At 47.0% G+C, this 17,153-nt stretch overlaps 1 protein-coding gene across 2 annotated transcripts in view; it reads left to right on the plus strand.

Moving 5' to 3' along the window:
- The window catches only part of ints14 (integrator complex subunit 14), a 47,383-nt gene that overhangs the window by 4,961 nt on the left and 25,269 nt on the right, over positions 1–17,153 (plus strand). For both annotated transcript variants that reach the window (XM_045706272.1, XM_045706273.1), the window contains 3 exons: positions 729–836; positions 1,555–1,710; positions 4,995–5,113. In XM_045706272.1, the coding sequence (XP_045562228.1) occupies positions 729–836; positions 1,555–1,710; positions 4,995–5,113 (383 nt within the window). The remainder of the gene's footprint in view (positions 1–728; positions 837–1,554; positions 1,711–4,994; positions 5,114–17,153) is intronic.

Consider the following 17,153-nt stretch of genomic DNA (forward strand, 5'->3'; position numbering starts at 1 on the left):
GTACTGTGCAGCCAGGGTAATGTTCTGTGCAGCCAGGGTAATGTACTGTGCAGCCAGGGTAATGTTCTGTGCAGCCAGGGTAATGTTCTGTGCAGCCAGGGTAATGTACTGTGCAGCCAGGGTAATGTTCTGTGCAGCCAGGGTAATGTTCTGTGTAGCCAGGGTAATGTTCTGTGTAGCCAGGGTAATGTTCTGTGTTCTGTGCAGCCAGGGTAATGTTCTGTGTTCTGTGCAGACAGGGTAATCTTCTGTGTAGCCAGGGTAATGTTCTGTGCAGCCAGGGTAATGTTCCGTGCAGCCAGGGTAATGTTCCGTGCAGCCAGGGTAATGTACCGTGCAGCCAGGGTAATGTACCGTGCAGCCAGGGTAATGTACCGTGCAGCCAGGGTAATGTTCCGTGCAGCCAGGGTAATGTACCGTGCAGCCAGGGTAATGTACCGTGCAGCCAGGGTAATGTTCTGTGTTCTGTGCAGCCAGGGTAATGTACCGTGCAGCCAGGGTAATGTACCGTGCAGCCAGGGTAATGTACCGTGCAGCCAGGGTAATGTACCGTGCAGCCAGGGTAATGTTCCGTGCAGCCAGGGTAATGTTCCGTGCAGCCAGGGTAATGTACCGTGCAGCCAGGGTAATGTACCGTGCAGCCAGGGTAATGTTCCGTGCAGCCAGGGTAATGTTCCGTGCAGCCAGGGTAATGTACCGTTAATTGTGTCCTTCCCTGTGCTGTGCAGGAAGCCCTGAGTAACCTGGAGGACTATGACAAGACGTGTCTGGAATCGGCTTTACACGGAGTCAGCAACGTTGTGCAGCAGGAGTGGGGTCACGCCTGTCCCACACAGGTAGTACTCTTATATCAAACCAATTCATCCAATTCATTATCCAACACCTTTTTACTGAGGCTAAATTACATTTCTGAACTCATTATTCACCCCGTTGTTTACACGGAGGTGATCCCAGCTAATTTAAGATGAATGAACGGACTGTAAGTCGCTCTGGATAAGAGGTCTGATTTAAGTTTTACTAAAATGTTTAATGCAGGTGACTGTTGGTGAATATGGCTGCAGTTTTCCTCCTGGCCACCAGGCGGTGCTCTCTGAGAAACTCCCTACAGACTATTAGATTGATTATTGATTATTGATTTGGTGTTCTACAGTAAAGGATCACTGAGAAACTCCCTACAGACTATTAGATTGATTATTGATTATTGATTATTGATTTGGTGTTCTGCAGTAAAGGCTCTCTGAGAAACTCCCTACAGACTATTAGATTGATTATTGATTATTGATTTGGTGTTCTACAGGTGGTGTTGGTAACAGACGGGTCACTGAGAAACTCCCTACAGACTATTAGATTGATTATTGATTATTGATTTGGTGCTCTACAGGTGGTGTTGGTAACAGACGGGTCACTGAGAAACTCCCTACAGACTATTAGATTGATTATTGATTATTGATTATTGATTTGGTGCTCTACAGGTGGTGTTGGTAACAGACGGGTCACTGAGAAACTCCCTACAGACTATTAGATTGATTATTGATTATTGATTTGGTGTTACAGGTGGTGTTGGTAACAGACGGATCACTGGGGATCGGTAAAGGCTCACTGAGAAACTCCCTACAGACTCTGAAAGGACGCCCGGAAGATAAGAAGTTCCCCTTGCCCTTCCCTTTCCCAGCGAAGCTGTTCGTCATGTGCATCGCCAACGCGGAGGAGGTACTACAGCATTACTCTGAATAGCTACTGATCGTCCTCCTAGACCTGATCTCACAGCCCGCTCGTTTATTTGTGAAGATAGTAGGGGGCAATAGGTAGATATAGGGGCTAGTGTTTCGCCAGGACATCTGAGACGACAAGCAGATGGCACTATTACACAGCTGTCTGCTACCGTGCAAGGTGACTGATAGGGCTGCACGGTTAATCAAATGTGTTTTATTAAATTTGAGGTCTTGATATGGGTAATATCCATATCGCTGTCTGTAACGATAGTTTAAAAACAACTCCCCAAAAAAACATTTAGGCTGATTGGTCAAGTTGAGGGGAGTTCTCTCTCTCTCTCTCGCCATCTCTTTTGGCCAATCCCAGTCCCACACACAGCAAGCCCCTGTCCCCCTGTCTCCCTGCCCCCTATCTCCCTGTCCCCCTGTCTCCCTGCCCCCTGTCTCCCTGTCCCCCCTGTCCCCTATCCCCCTGTCTCCCTGTCCCCCTGCCTCCCTGTCCCCCCCGTCCCCCTGTCCCCTTGTCTCCCTGTCCCCCCGTCCCCTGTCTCCCTGTTCCCCTGTCTCCCCGTCCCGCTGTCTCCCTAAACCCTGTCCCCCCTGTCTCCCCAGTCCTCCCTGCCTCCCTAACCCCCTGTCCCCCTGTCTCCCTGTTCCCCTGTCCCCCTGTCCCCCTGTTCCCCTGCCCCCCTGTCTCCCCTGTCCCCCTGTCCCCTGTCCCCCTGTCTCCCTATCACCCTGTCCCCTGTCTCCCTGTCCCCTGTCTCCCTGTCTCCCTGTCCCCCTGTCTCCCTGTCTCCCTGTCCCCCTGTCTCCCTGTCCCCCTGCCCCCTGTCTCCCTGCCCCTATCATCCTGCCCCCCTGTCTCCCTGCCCCCTGCCCCCCTGTCTCCCTGTCCCCCTGTCTCCCTGTCCCCCTGTCTCCCTATCCCCTGTCTCCCTGTCTCCCTGTCCCCCTGCCCCCTGTCTCCCTATCCCCTGTCTCCCTGTCCCCCTGTCCCCCTGTCTCCCTATCCCCCTGTCTCCCTCCCCCCTGTCTCCCTATCCCCCTGTCTCCCTGCCCCCTATCCCCCTGCCCCCTGTCTCCCTGCCCCCTATCCCCCTGCCCCCTGTCTCCCTGTCCCCCTGTCTCCCTATCCCCCTGTCTCCCTGTCCCCCTGCCCCCTGTCTCCCTATCCCCCTGTCTCCCTGTCTCCCTGTCCCCCTGTCCCCTGTCTCCCTATCCCCCTGTCTCCCTGTCCCCCTGTCCCCTGTCTCCCTATCCCCCTGTCTCCCTATCTCCCTGTCCCCCTATCCCCCTGTCTCCCTGCCCCCCTGTCCCCCTGTCTCCCTATCCCCTGTCTCCCTGTCCCCCTGCCCCCCTGTCTCCCTATCCCCCTGTCTCCCTGTCTCCCTGTCCCCTGTCCCCCTGTCTCCCTATCCCCTGTCTCCCTATCCCCTATCTCCCTGTCTCCCTATCTCCCTGTCCCCCCTGTCTCCCTATCCCCTATCCCCCTGCCCCCCTGTCTCCCTATCCCCCTGTCTCCCTGTCTCCCTGTCTCCCTGTCCCCCTGTCCCCCTGTCTCCCTATCCCCCTGTCTCCCTGCCCCCTGTCCCCCCTGTCTCCCTATCCCCCTATCCCCCTGTCTCCCTATCTCCCTGTCCCCCTATCCCCCTGCCCCCTATCCCCATCCCCCTATCCCCCTGTCTCCCTGCCCCCTATCCCCCTGTCTCCCTATCCCCCTGTCTCCCTATCCCCCTATCTCCCTGTCCCCCTATCCCCCTGTCCCCCTGCCCCCTGTCTCCCTGCCCCCTGTCTCCCTGCCCCCCTGTCTCCCTGTCTCCCTGCCCCCTGTCTCCCTATCTCCCTGTCCCCCTATCCCCCTGCCCCCCTATCCCCTATCCCCCTGCCCCCTATCCCCTATCCCCCTGTCTCCCTGCCCCCTGTCTCCCTGTCTCCCTATCCCCCTATCCCCCTGTCCCCCTGTCCCTCAACCAGGCAGTTCCTCTAGATTCACTCTGCACCTATTGACCAAACAGCAGTCAACAGATTGTTCCAAACAACAACGACTCAGATTAATATAAATCCATGTTTTCTATATTATTGGTGTAGTTAGTTAGTTGGTGTAGTTAGTTAGTTGGTGTAGTTAGCTGGTGTAGTTAGCTGGTGTAGTTAGCTGGTGTAGTTAGCTGGTGTAGTTAGCTGGTGTAGTTAGTTAGTTGGTGTAGTTAGTTGGTGTAGTTATTGGTGTAGTTAGTTGGTTGGTGTAGTTAGTTGGTTGGTGTAGTTAGTTGGTGTAGTTATTGGTGTAGTTAGTTGGTTGGTGTAGTTAGTTGGTTGGTGTAGTTGGTTGGTGTAGTTAGTTGGTGTAGTTAGTTGGTGCAGTTAGTTGGTGCAGTTAGTGGTGTAGTTAGTGGTGTAGTTAGTGGTGTAGTTAGTTGGTGTAGTTAGTTAGTTGGTGTAGTTAGTTGGTTGGTGTAGTTAGTTGGTGTAGTTAGTTGGTTGGTGTAGTTAGTTGGTTGGTGTAGTTAGTTGGTTGGTGTAGTTAGTTGGTTGGTGTAGTTAGTTGGTGTAGTTAGTTGTGTAGTTAGTTGGTGTAGTTAGTGGTGTAGTTAGTTAGCTGGTGTAGTTATTGGTGTAGTTCGTTGGTGTAGTTCGTTGGTGTAGTTAGTGTTGTAGTTAGTTAGTTGGTGTAGTTAGTTGGTTGGTGTAGTTAGTTGGTTGGTGTAGTTAGCTGGTGTAGTTAGCTGGTGTAGCTAGTTGGTTGGTGTAGTTAGCTGGTGTAGTTAGCTGGTGTAGTTAGTTGTGTAGTTGGCTGGTGTAGTTAGTTGGTTGGTGTAGTTAGCTGGTGTAGTTGGTGTAGTTAGTTAGTTGGTGTAGTTGGTGTAGTTAGTTGGTGTAGTTAGTTGGCTGGTGTAGTTGGTGTAGTTAGCTGGTGTAGTTAGTTAGTTGGTGTAGTTAGCTGGTGTAGTTAGTTGGTGTAGTTGGTGTAGTTAGCTGGTGTAGTTAGTTAGTTGGTGTAGTTAGCTGGTGTAGTTAGTTAGTTGGTGTAGTTAGCTGGTGTAGTTAGTTGGCTGGTGTAGTTGGTGTAGTTAGTTGGCTGGTGTAGTTGGTGTAGTTAGCAAGCTGCAAATGTGTCTAAAACAAAATTGTGTTAGCCTCTAATGCTTATCGCTGGCTAGCTGGCTAGCTGGCTAGCTAAATCCACAGAGGTACGGCAAAATGTTCCCAGACTGGATATTCTACCTGATGTTCTGTTGGTTCCAGACCAACCAGTTCCCCTGTTCTTCGTTTCTTCTACAGTTACAGATGACGGACACTATGCATAACCTGGTTCAGCTGCTCCAGCTGAACGGAGGAGACGGACAGATCTTCACCATGGAAGGCCAGCTCTGTCTGAAAAGTGTCCAGTCTATGTTCGGGTGTGTATGTTAATCATAACCCAGAAACCTTCCGTCAAACTCTGCGTTTACTTCTCAGGGTGGAAGGTCTAAATCTGATCTAGTGGAAACAGCAGAAACAACTGGCCTTTCTAGGGTCGGCACAAATACCTGTGTAACCGACCGTTATAGATGAAGACCGTCGTGAAAATAAAATAACAGTCATATTTCAGTCATATTTCCCCTCCCCCCCCCAAAAAAGGTTTTGTAGAACATACAGCCAACTGAAAGACAGGAAGGATTCGTTTGAGTCAGTTTCTGTGGTAACATGGATCCTTAACTAGAGTCGATCTCCGTGCCCTCGCGGAAATCAAATGAGCATAATAATAAAACATTTTTTTTTTTTAAATCCCCCGTTTAAAAATGTGTCCGTTTTAAGCTAGAGAGAGAGAGAGAGCTGTCCACCATGTCGTACTTCCTCATCCGAGGTGAAAGGTGACAGGAGAGCTAGAGCGGCGTTCTGTCAGACCAGGAGACACTCTGAAAATCAATCTTCTCACAAAAATGGTCTGTACCGTCAATGATTTGACCTACGAACTTTGGTCTACACACAAGAGTCACGGTGACTCGTCTGAAGTCGGTACAGACCGATCTGCCAACTTCTGTCTGTAGCGTCCGAAAAGTTTGGGGCGACACGCTAATATGACCCCCTCTGTGGAAAGGTGAGACTTGTCTGAAAGTCCACAGGTACCAGTTAAATACATCTAATGGAAATATATATAGAGAGATACTTTAGTGACAAAAGCAAGGGGTTAAATACAAGTCTTTCCTAGATCTGTTGTTCCATGTAGTGAATCTGTTATTCAATGTGTTTCTATGCGCTAAAATACTTTTTCATCAAATACTTTAAAAAAAAATATATATATAATTTTTTGGGATACTTCAAGGGGTTCTTAAAATTCCAAAACCAAATAGTTAAATGATTCTTGGTTTTGTCCTTTTAAAAATAATTCAATATAGCTCAGTAGACCCTTTCCCCCCTGGCTTAGACTGGGTTTAAACTGTTCATGGGTTAACAACACGATTTTAAATTTTTTTGCTTTGCTTCTTTGCTTAAACGAGCAAAAAAGGTGTTGTAGCAAACTATTCAATGCAGCAGCAACACACACAGAAATAGAATGAATAGAACAGACTGGTAACCTCTGACCTTCGGGAGTTGTCATGGTTACGCTCGCAATGGCTGCCTGGTATTTAAAGTGACTAGTGATACCCTTTATTAAATCCATTTATTAAAGTGGCCTCCATGTTGGCCAGCAGCCTCTCTGTGCTAGTGATGGCTGTCTACCAGTCTGATGGCCTGGAGATAGAAGCTGTTTATCAGTCTGATGGTCTGGAGATAGAAGCTGTTTATCAGTCTGATGGCCTGGAGATAGAAGCTGTTTACCAGTCTGATGGCCTGGAGATAGAAGCTGTTTATCAGTCTGATGGCCTGGAGATAGAAGCTGTTTACCAGTCTGATGGCCTGGAGATAGAAGCTGTTTATCAGTCTGATGGCCTGGAGATAGAAGCTGTTTACCAGTCTGATGGCCTGGAGATAGAAGCTGTTTACCAGTCTGATGGCCTGGAGATAGAAGCTGTTTACCAGTCTGATGGCCTGGAGATAGAAGCTGTTTACCAGTCTGATGGTCTGGAGATAGAAGCTGTTTATCAGTCTGATGGCCTGGAGATAGAAGCTGTTTAACAGTCTGATGGCCTGGAGATAGAAGCTGTTTACCAGTCTGATGGCATTGAGATAGAAGCTGTTTACCAGTCTGATGGCCTGGAGATAGAAGCTGTTTAACAGTCTGATGGTCTGGAGATAGAAGCTGTTTACCAGTCTGATGGCCTGGAGATAGAAGCTGTTTAACAGTCTGATGGCCTGGAGATAGAAGCTGTTTACCAGTCTGATGGCCTGGAGATAGAAGCTGTTTATCAGTCTGATGGTCTGGAGATAGAAGCTGTTTATCAGTCTGATGGCATTGAGATAGAAGCTGTTTATCAGTCTGATGGCCTGGAGATAGAAGCTGTTTATCAGTCTGATGGCCTGGAGATAGAAGCTGTTTATCAGTCTGATGGCCTGGAGATAGAAGCTGTTTATCAGTCTGATGGCCTGGAGATAGAAGCTGTTTACCAGTCTGATGGCCTGGAGATAGAAGCTGTTTACCAGTTTGATGGTCTGGAGATAGAAGCTGTTTATCAGTCTGATGGCCTGGAGATAGAAGCTGTTTATCATTCTGATGGCCTGGAGATAGAAGCTGTTTATCAGTCTGATGGCCTGGAGATAGAAGCTGTTTATCAGTCTGATGGCCTGGAGATAGAAGCTGTTTATCAGTCTGATGGCCTGGAGATAGAAGCTGTTTATCAGTCTGATGGCCTGGAGATAGAAGCTGTTTATCAGTCTGATGGCCTGGAGATAGAAGCTGTTTATCAGTCTGATGGTCTGGAGATAGAAGCTGTTTAACAGTCTGATGGTCTGGAGATAGAAGCTGTTTACCAGTCTGATGGCCTGGAGATAGAAGCTGTTTACCAGTCTGATGGCCTGGAGATAGAAGCTGTTTACCAGTCTGATGGCCTGGAGATAGAAGCTGTTTACCAGTCTGATGGTCTGGAGATAGAAGCTGTTTATCAGTCTGATGGCCTGGAGATAGAAGCTGTTTACCAGTCTGATGGCCTGGAGATAGAAGCTGTTTATCAGTCTGATGGCCTGGAGATAGAAGCTGTTTACCAGTCTGATGGCCTGGAGATAGAAGCTGTTTACCAGTCTGATGGCCTGGAGATAGAAGCTGTTTACCAGTCTGATGGTCTGGAGATAGAAGCTGTTTATCAGTCTGATGGCCTGGAGATAGAAGCTGTTTACCAGTCTGATGGCCTGGAGATAGAAGCTGTTTACCAGTCTGATGGTCTGGAGATAGAAGCTGTTTACCAGTCTGATGGTCTGGAGATAGAAGCTGTTTACCAGTCTGATGGCCTGGAGATAGAAGCTGTTTATCAGTCTGATGGTCTGGAGATAGAAGCTGTTTATCAGTCTGATGGTCTGGAGATAGAAGCTGTTTACCAGTCTGATGGCCTGGAGATAGAAGCTGTTTATCAGTCTGATGGCCTGGAGATAGAAGCTGTTTATCAGTCTGATGGTCTGGAGATAGAAGCTGTTTATCAGTCTGATGGCCTGGAGATAGAAGCTGTTTACCAGTCTGATGGTCTGGAGATAGAAGCTGTTTATCAGTCTGATGGCCTGGAGATAGAAGCTGTTTAACAGTCTGATGGCCTGGAGATAGAAGCTGTTTACCAGTCTGATGGCCTGGAGATAGAAGCTGTTTATCAGTCTGATGGTCTGGAGATAGAAGCTGTTTATCAGTCTGATGGCATTGAGATAGAAGCTGTTTATCAGTCTGATGGCCTGGAGATAGAAGCTGTTTATCAGTCTGATGGCCTGGAGATAGAAGCTGTTTATCAGTCTGATGGCCTGGAGATAGAAGCTGTTTATCAGTCTGATGGCCTGGAGATAGAAGCTGTTTACCAGTCTGATGGCCTGGAGATAGAAGCTGTTTACCAGTCTGATGGTCTGGAGATAGAAGCTGTTTACCAGTCTGATGGCCTGGAGATAGAAGCTGTTTACCAGTCTGATGGTCTGGAGATAGAAGCTGTTTATCAGTCTGATGGCCTGGAGATAGAAGCTGTTTACCAGTCTGATGGCCTGGAGATAGAAGCTGTTTACCAGTCTGATGGTCTGGAGATAGAAGCTGTTTACCAGTCTGATGGTCTGGAGATAGAAGCTGTTTACCAGTCTGATGGCCTGGAGATAGAAGCTGTTTATCAGTCTGATGGTCTGGAGATAGAAGCTGTTTATCAGTCTGATGGTCTGGAGATAGAAGCTGTTTACCAGTCTGATGGCCTGGAGATAGAAGCTGTTTATCAGTCTGATGGTCTGGAGATAGAAGCTGTTTATCAGTCTGATGGTCTGGAGATAGAAGCTGTTTATCAGTCTGATGGCCTGGAGATAGAAGCTGTTTACCAGTCTGATGGTCTGGAGATAGAAGCTGTTTATCAGTCTGATGGCCTGGAGATAGAAGCTGTTTAACAGTCTGATGGCCTGGAGATAGAAGCTGTTTACCAGTCTGATGGCCTGGAGATAGAAGCTGTTTATCAGTCTGATGGTCTGGAGATAGAAGCTGTTTATCAGTCTGATGGCATTGAGATAGAAGCTGTTTATCAGTCTGATGGCCTGGAGATAGAAGCTGTTTATCAGTCTGATGGCCTGGAGATAGAAGCTGTTTATCAGTCTGATGGCCTGGAGATAGAAGCTGTTTACCAGTCTGATGGCCTGGAGATAGAAGCTGTTTACCAGTCTGATGGTCTGGAGATAGAAGCTGTTTATCAGTCTGATGGCCTGGAGATAGAAGCTGTTTATCAGTCTGATGGCCTGGAGATAGAAGCTGTTTATCAGTCTGATGGCCTGGAGATAGAAGCTGTTTATCAGTCTGATGGCCTGGAGATAGAAGCTGTTTACCAGTCTGATGGTCTGGAGATAGAAGCTGTTTATCAGTCTGATGGCCTGGAGATAGAAGCTGTTTATCAGTCTGATGGCCTGGAGATAGAAGCTGTTTAACAGTCTGATGGTCTGGAGATAGAAGCTGTTTAACAGTCTGATGGTCTGGAGATAGAAGCTGTTTATCAGTCTGATGGCCTGGAGATAGAAGCTGTTTACCAGTCTGATGGTCTGGAGATAGAAGCTGTTTATCAGTCTGATGGCCTGGAGATAGAAGCTGTTTATCAGTCTGATGGCCTGGAGATAGAAGCTGTTTATCAGTCTGATGGTCTGGAGATAGAAGCTGTTTATCAGTCTGATGGCATTGAGATAGAAGCTGTTTATCAGTCTGATGGCCTGGAGATAGAAGCTGTTTATCAGTCTGATGGCCTGGAGATAGAAGCTGTTTATCAGTCTGATGGCCTGGAGATAGAAGCTGTTTACCAGTCTGATGGCCTGGAGATAGAAGCTGTTTACCAGTCTGATGGTCTGGAGATAGAAGCTTTTTATCAGTCTGATGGCCTGGAGATAGAAGCTGTTTATCAGTCTGATGGCCTGGAGATAGAAGCTGTTTATCAGTCTGATGGCCTGGAGATAGAAGCTGTTTATCAGTCTGATGGCCTGGAGATAGAAGCTGTTTATCAGTCTGATGGCCTGGAGATAGAAGCTGTTTATCAGTCTGATGGCCTGGAGATAGAAGCTGTTTATCAGTCTGATGGCCTGGAGATAGAAGCTGTTTATCAGTCTGATGGTCTGGAGATAGAAGCTGTTTATCAGTCTGATGGCCTGGAGATAGAAGCTGTTTACCAGTCTGATGGCCTGGAGATAGAAGCTGTTTACCAGTCTGATGGCCTGGAGATAGAAGCTGTTTACCAGTCTGATGGTCTGGAGATAGAAGCTGTTTATCAGTCTGATGGCCTGGAGATAGAAGCTGTTTATCAGTCTGATGGCCTGGAGATAGAAGCTGTTTATCAGTCTGATGGCCTGGAGATAGAAGCTGTTTAACAGTCTGATGGCCTGGAGATAGAAGCTGTTTATCAGTCTGATGGCCTGGAGATAGAAGCTGTTTACCAGTCTGATGGCCTGGAGATAGAAGCTGTTTATCAGTCTGATGGCCTGGAGATAGAAGCTGTTTACCAGTCTGATGGCCTGGAGATAGAAGCTGTTTACCAGTCTGATGGTCTGGAGATAGAAGCTGTTTACCAGTCTGATGGCCTGGAGATAGAAGCTGTTTAACAGTCTGATGGTCTGGAGATAGAAGCTGTTTAACAGTCTGATGGTCTGGAGATAGAAGCTGTTTACCAGTCTGATGGTCTGGAGATAGAAGCTGTTTACCAGTCTGATGGTCTGGAGATAGAAGCTGTTTACCAGTCTGATGGCCTGGAGATAGAAGCTGTTTACCAGTCTGATGGCCTGGAGATAGAAGCTGTTTACCAGTCTGATGGCCTGGAGATAGAAGCTGTTTAACAGTCTGATGGTCTGGAGATAGAAGCTGTTTATCAGTCTGATGGTCTGGAGATAGAAGCTGTTTATCAGTCTGATGGCCTGGAGATAGAAGCTGTTTAACAGTCTGATGGTCTGGAGATAGAAGCTGTTTAACAGTCTGATGGTCTGGAGATAGAAGCTGTTTATCAGTCTGATGGTCTGGAGATAGAAGCTGTTTATCAGTCTGATGGCCTGGAGATAGAAGCTGTTTACCAGTCTGATGGCCTGGAGATAGAAGCTGTTTACCAGTCTGATGGCCTGGAGATAGAAGCTGTTTACCAGTCTGATGGTCTGGAGATAGAAGCTGTTTATCAGTCTGATGGTCTGGAGATAGAAGCTGTTTATCAGTCTGATGGTCTGGAGATAGAAGCTGTTTATCAGTCTGATGGCCTGGAGATAGAAGCTGTTTACCAGTCTGATGGCCTGGAGATAGAAGCTGTTTACCAGTCTGATGGCCTGGAGATAGAAGCTGTTTACCAGTCTGATGGTCTGGAGATAGAAGCTGTTTATCAGTCTGATGGTCTGGAGATAGAAGCTGTTTATCAGTCTGATGGCCTGGAGATAGAAGCTGTTTATCAGTCTGATGGCCTGGAGATAGAAGCTGTTTACCAGTCTGATGGCCTGGAGATAGAAGCTGTTTACCAGTCTGATGGCCTGGAGATAGAAGCTGTTTACCAGTCTGATGGTCTGGAGATAGAAGCTGTTTATCAGTCTGATGGCCTGGAGATAGAAGCTGTTTATCAGTCTGATGGCCTGGAGATAGAAGCTGTTTATCAGTCTGATGGCCTGGAGATAGAAGCTGTTTAACAGTCTGATGGCCTGGAGATAGAAGCTGTTTATCAGTCTGATGGCCTGGAGATAGAAGCTGTTTACCAGTCTGATGGCCTGGAGATAGAAGCTGTTTATCAGTCTGATGGCCTGGAGATAGAAGCTGTTTACCAGTCTGATGGCCTGGAGATAGAAGCTGTTTACCAGTCTGATGGTCTGGAGATAGAAGCTGTTTACCAGTCTGATGGCCTGGAGATAGAAGCTGTTTAACAGTCTGATGGTCTGGAGATAGAAGCTGTTTAACAGTCTGATGGTCTGGAGATAGAAGCTGTTTACCAGTCTGATGGTCTGGAGATAGAAGCTGTTTACCAGTCTGATGGTCTGGAGATAGAAGCTGTTTACCAGTCTGATGGCCTGGAGATAGAAGCTGTTTACCAGTCTGATGGCCTGGAGATAGAAGCTGTTTACCAGTCTGATGGTCTGGAGATAGAAGCTGTTTAACAGTCTGATGGTCTGGAGATAGAAGCTGTTTATCAGTCTGATGGTCTGGAGATAGAAGCTGTTTATCAGTCTGATGGCCTGGAGATAGAAGCTGTTTAACAGTCTGATGGCCTGGAGATAGAAGCTGTTTAACAGTCTGATGGTCTGGAGATAGAAGCTGTTTATCAGTCTGATGGCCTGGAGATAGAAGCTGTTTATCAGTCTGATGGTCTGGAGATAGAAGCTGTTTACCAGTCTGATGGTCTGGAGATAGAAGCTGTTTACCAGTCTGATGGCCTGGAGATAGAAGCTGTTTATCAGTCTGATGGTCTGGAGATAGAAGCTGTTTATCAGTCTGATGGCATGGAGATAGAAGCTGTTTATCAGTCTGATGGCCTGGAGATAGAAGCTGTTTAACAGTCTGATGGCCTGGAGATAGAAGCTGTTTACCAGTCTGATGGCCTGGAGATAGAAGCTGTTTACCAGTCTGATGGCCTGGAGATAGAAGCTGTTTAACAGTCTGATGGTCTGGAGATAGAAGCTGTTTAACAGTCTGATGGCCTGGAGATAGAAGCTGTTTAACAGTCTGATGGCCTGGAGATAGAAGCTGTTTAACAGTCTGATGGCATTGAGATAGAAGCTGTTTATCAGTCTGATGGCCTGGAGATAGAAGCTGTTTATCAGTCTGATGGCCTGGAGATAGAAGCTGTTTACCAGTCTGATGGCCTGGAGATAGAAGCTGTTTACCAGTCTGATGGCCTGGAGATAGAAGCTGTTTACCAGTCTGATGGTCTGGAGATAGAAGCTGTTTATCAGTCTGATGGTCTGGAGATAGAAGCTGTTTATCAGTCTGATGGTCTGGAGATAGAAGCTCTTTATCAGTCTGATGGCCTGGAGATAGAAGCTGTTTACCAGTCTGATGGCCTGGAGATAGAAGCTGTTTACCAGTCTGATGGCCTGGAGATAGAAGCTGTTTACCAGTCTGATGGTCTGGAGATAGAAGCTGTTTATCAGTCTGATGGCCATGAGATAGAAGCTGTTTATCAGTCTGATGGCCTGGAGATAGAAGCTGTTTATCAGTCTGATGGCCTGGAGATAGAAGCTGTTTAACAGTCTGATGGCCTGGAGATAGAAGCTGTTTATCAGTCTGATGGCCTGGAGATAGAAGCTGTTTACCAGTCTGATGGCCTGGAGATAGAAGCTGTTTATCAGTCTGATGGCCTGGAGATAGAAGCTGTTTACCAGTCTGATGGCCTGGAGATAGAAGCTGTTTACCAGTCTGATGGTCTGGAGATAGAAGCTGTTTACCAGTCTGATGGCCTGGAGATAGAAGCTGTTTAACAGTCTGATGGTCTGGAGATAGAAGCTGTTTACCAGTCTGATGGTCTGGAGATAGAAGCTTTTTACCAGTCTGATGGTCTGGAGATAGAAGCTAATTACCAGTCTGATGGTCTGGAGATAGAAGCTGTTTATCAGTCTGATGGCCTGGAGATAGAAGCTGTTTAACAGTCTGATGGCCTGGAGATAGAAGCTGTTTAACAGTCTGATGGTCTGGAGATAGAAGCTGTTTATCAGTCTGATGGCCTGGAGATAGAAGCTGTTTATCAGTCTGATGGTCTGGAGATAGAAGCTGTTTATCAGTCTGATGGCCTGGAGATAGAAGCTGTTTATCAGTCTGATGGTCTGGAGATAGAAGCTGTTTATCAGTCTGATGGCCTGGAGATAGAAGCTGTTTAACAGTCTGATGGCCTGGAGATAGAAGCTGTTTAACAGTCTGATGGTCTGGAGATAGAAGCTGTTTAACAGTCTGATGGTCTGGAGATAGAAGCTGTTTACCAGTCTGATGGTCTGGAGATAGAAGCTGTTTACCAGTCTGATGGTCTGGAGATAGAAGCTGTTTAACAGTCTGATGGCCTGGAGATAGAAGCTGTTTAACAGTCTGATGGCCTGGAGATAGAAGCTGTTTACCAGTCTGATGGCCTGGAGATAGAAGCTGTTTAACAGTCTGATGGCCTGGAGATAGAAGCTGTTTACCAGTCTGATGGCCTGGAGATAGAAGCTGTTTACCAGTCTGATGGCCTGGAGATAGAAGCTGTTTAACAGTCTGATGGTCTGGAGATAGAAGCTGTTTAACAGTCTGATGGCCTGGAGATAGAAGCTGTTTAACAGTCTGATGGCCTGGAGATAGAAGCTGTTTAACAGTCTGATGGCCTGGAGATAGAAGCTGTTTATCAGTCTGATGGCCTGGAGATAGAAGCTGTTTATCAGTCTGATGGCCTGGAGATAGAAGCTGTTTATCAGTCTGATGGCCTGGAGATAGAAGCTGTTTACCAGTCTGATGGTCTGGAGATAGAAGCTGTTTACCAGTCTGATGGTCTGGAGATAGAAGCTGTTTAACAGTCTGATGGTCTGGAGATAGAAGCTGTTTATCAGTCTGATGGTCTGGAGATAGAAGCTGTTTATCAGTCTGATGGCCTGGAGATAGAAGCTGTTTACCAGTCTGATGGCCTGGAGATAGAAGCTGTTTACCAGTCTGATGGTCTGGAGATAGAAGCTGTTTATCAGTCTGATGGTCTGGAGATAGAAGCTGTTTATCAGTCTGATGGTCTGGAGATAGAAGCTGTTTATCAGTCTGATGGCTTGGAGATAGAAGCTGTTTACCAGTCTGATGGTCTGGAGATAGAAGCTGTTTATCAGTCTGATGGCCTGGAGATAGAAGCTGTTTACCAGTCTGATGGTCTGGAGATAGAAGCTGTTTACCAGTCTGATGGTCTGGAGATAGAAGCTTTTTACCAGTCTGATGGCCTGGAGATAGAAGCTGTTTATCAGTCTGATGGTCTGGAGATAGAAGCTGTTTATCAGTCTGATGGCATTGAGATAGAAGCTGTTTATCAGTCTGATGGCCTGGAGATAGAAGCTGTTTAACAGTCTGATGGCCTGGAGATAGAAGCTGTTTACCAGTCTGATGGCCTGGAGATAGAAGCTGTTTACCAGTCTGATGGCCTGGAGATAGAAGCTGTTTAACAGTCTGATGGTCTGGAGATAGAAGCTGTTTAACAGTCTGATGGCCTGGAGATAGAAGCTGTTTAACAGTCTGATGGCCTGGAGATAGAAGCTGTTTAACAGTCTGATGGCATTGAGATAGAAGCTGATTATCAGTCTGATGGCCTGGAGATAGAAGCTGTTTATCAGTCTGATGGCCTGGAGATAGAAGCTGTTTACCAGTCTGATGGCCTGGAGATAGAAGCTGTTTACCAGTCTGATGGCCTGGAGATAGAAGCTGTTTACCAGTCTGATGGCCTGGAGATAGAAGCTGTTTATCAGTCTGATGGTCTGGAGATAGAAGCTGTTTATCAGTCTGATGGTCTGGAGATAGAAGCTCTTTATCAGTCTGATGGCCTGGAGATAGAAGCTCTTTATCAGTCTGATGGCCTGGAGATAGAAGCTGTTTACCAGTCTGATGGCCTGGAGATAGAAGCTGTTTACCAGTCTGATGGCCTGGAGATAGAAGCTGTTTACCAGTCTGATGGTCTGGAGATAGAAGCTGTTTATCAGTCTGATGGCCTGGAGATAGAAGCTGTTTATCAGTCTGATGGCCTGGAGATAGAAGCTGTTTATCAGTCTGATGGCCTGGAGATAGAAGCTGTTTAACAGTCTGATGGCCTGGAGATAGAAGCTGTTTATCAGTCTGATGGCCTGGAGATAGAAGCTGTTTACCAGTCTGATGGCCTGGAGATAGAAGCTGTTTATCAGTCTGATGGCCTGGAGATAGAAGCTGTTTACCAGTCTGATGGCCTGGAGATAGAAGCTGTTTACCAGTCTGATGGTCTGGAGATAGAAGCTGTTTACCAGTCTGATGGCCTGGAGATAGAAGCTGTTTAACAGTCTGATGGTCTGGAGATAGAAGCTGTTTACCAGTCTGATGGTCTGGAGATAGAAGCTGTTTACCAGTCTGATGGTCTGGAGATAGAAGCTAATTACCAGTCTGATGGTCTGGAGATAGAAGCTGTTTATCAGTCTGATGGCCTGGAGATAGAAGCTGTTTAACAGTCTGATGGCCTGGAGATAGAAGCTGTTTAACAGTCTGATGGTCTGGAGATAGAAGCTGTTTATCAGTCTGATGGCCTGGAGATAGAAGCTGTTTATCAGTCTGATGGTCTGGAGATAGAAGCTGTTTATCAGTCTGATGGCCTGGAGATAGAAGCTGTTTATCAGTCTGATGGTCTGGAGATAGAAGCTGTTTATCAGTCTGATGGCCTGGAGATAGAAGCTGTTTAACAGTCTGATGGCCTGGAGATAGAAGCTGTTTAACAGTCTGATGGTCTGGAGATAGAAGCTGTTTAACAGTCTGATGGTCTGGAGATAGAAGCTGTTTACCAGTCTGATGGCCTGGAGATAGAAGCTGTTTACCAGTCTGATGGTCTGGAGATAGAAGCTGTTTAACAGTCTGATGGCCTGGAGATAGAAGCTGTTTAACAGTCTGATGGCCTGGAGATAGAAGCTGTTTACCAGTCTGATGGCCTGGAGATAGAAGCTGTTTAACAGTCTGATGGCCTGGAGATAGAAGCTGTTTACCAGTCTGATGGCCTGGAGATAGAAGCTGTTTACCAGTCTGATGGCCTGGAGATAGAAGCTGTTTAACAGTCTGATGGTCTGGAGATAGAAGCTGTTTAACAGTCTGATGGCCTGGAGATAGAAGCTGTTTAACAGTCTGATGGCCTGGAGATAGAAGCTGTTTAACAGTCTGATGGCCTGGAGATAGAAGCTGTTTATCAGTCTGATGGC

Source organism: Salmo salar, chromosome ssa23 (genome assembly GCF_905237065.1).
Source record: "Salmo salar chromosome ssa23, Ssal_v3.1, whole genome shotgun sequence".
NCBI classification, from domain to species: Eukaryota; Metazoa; Chordata; class Actinopteri; order Salmoniformes; family Salmonidae; genus Salmo; species Salmo salar.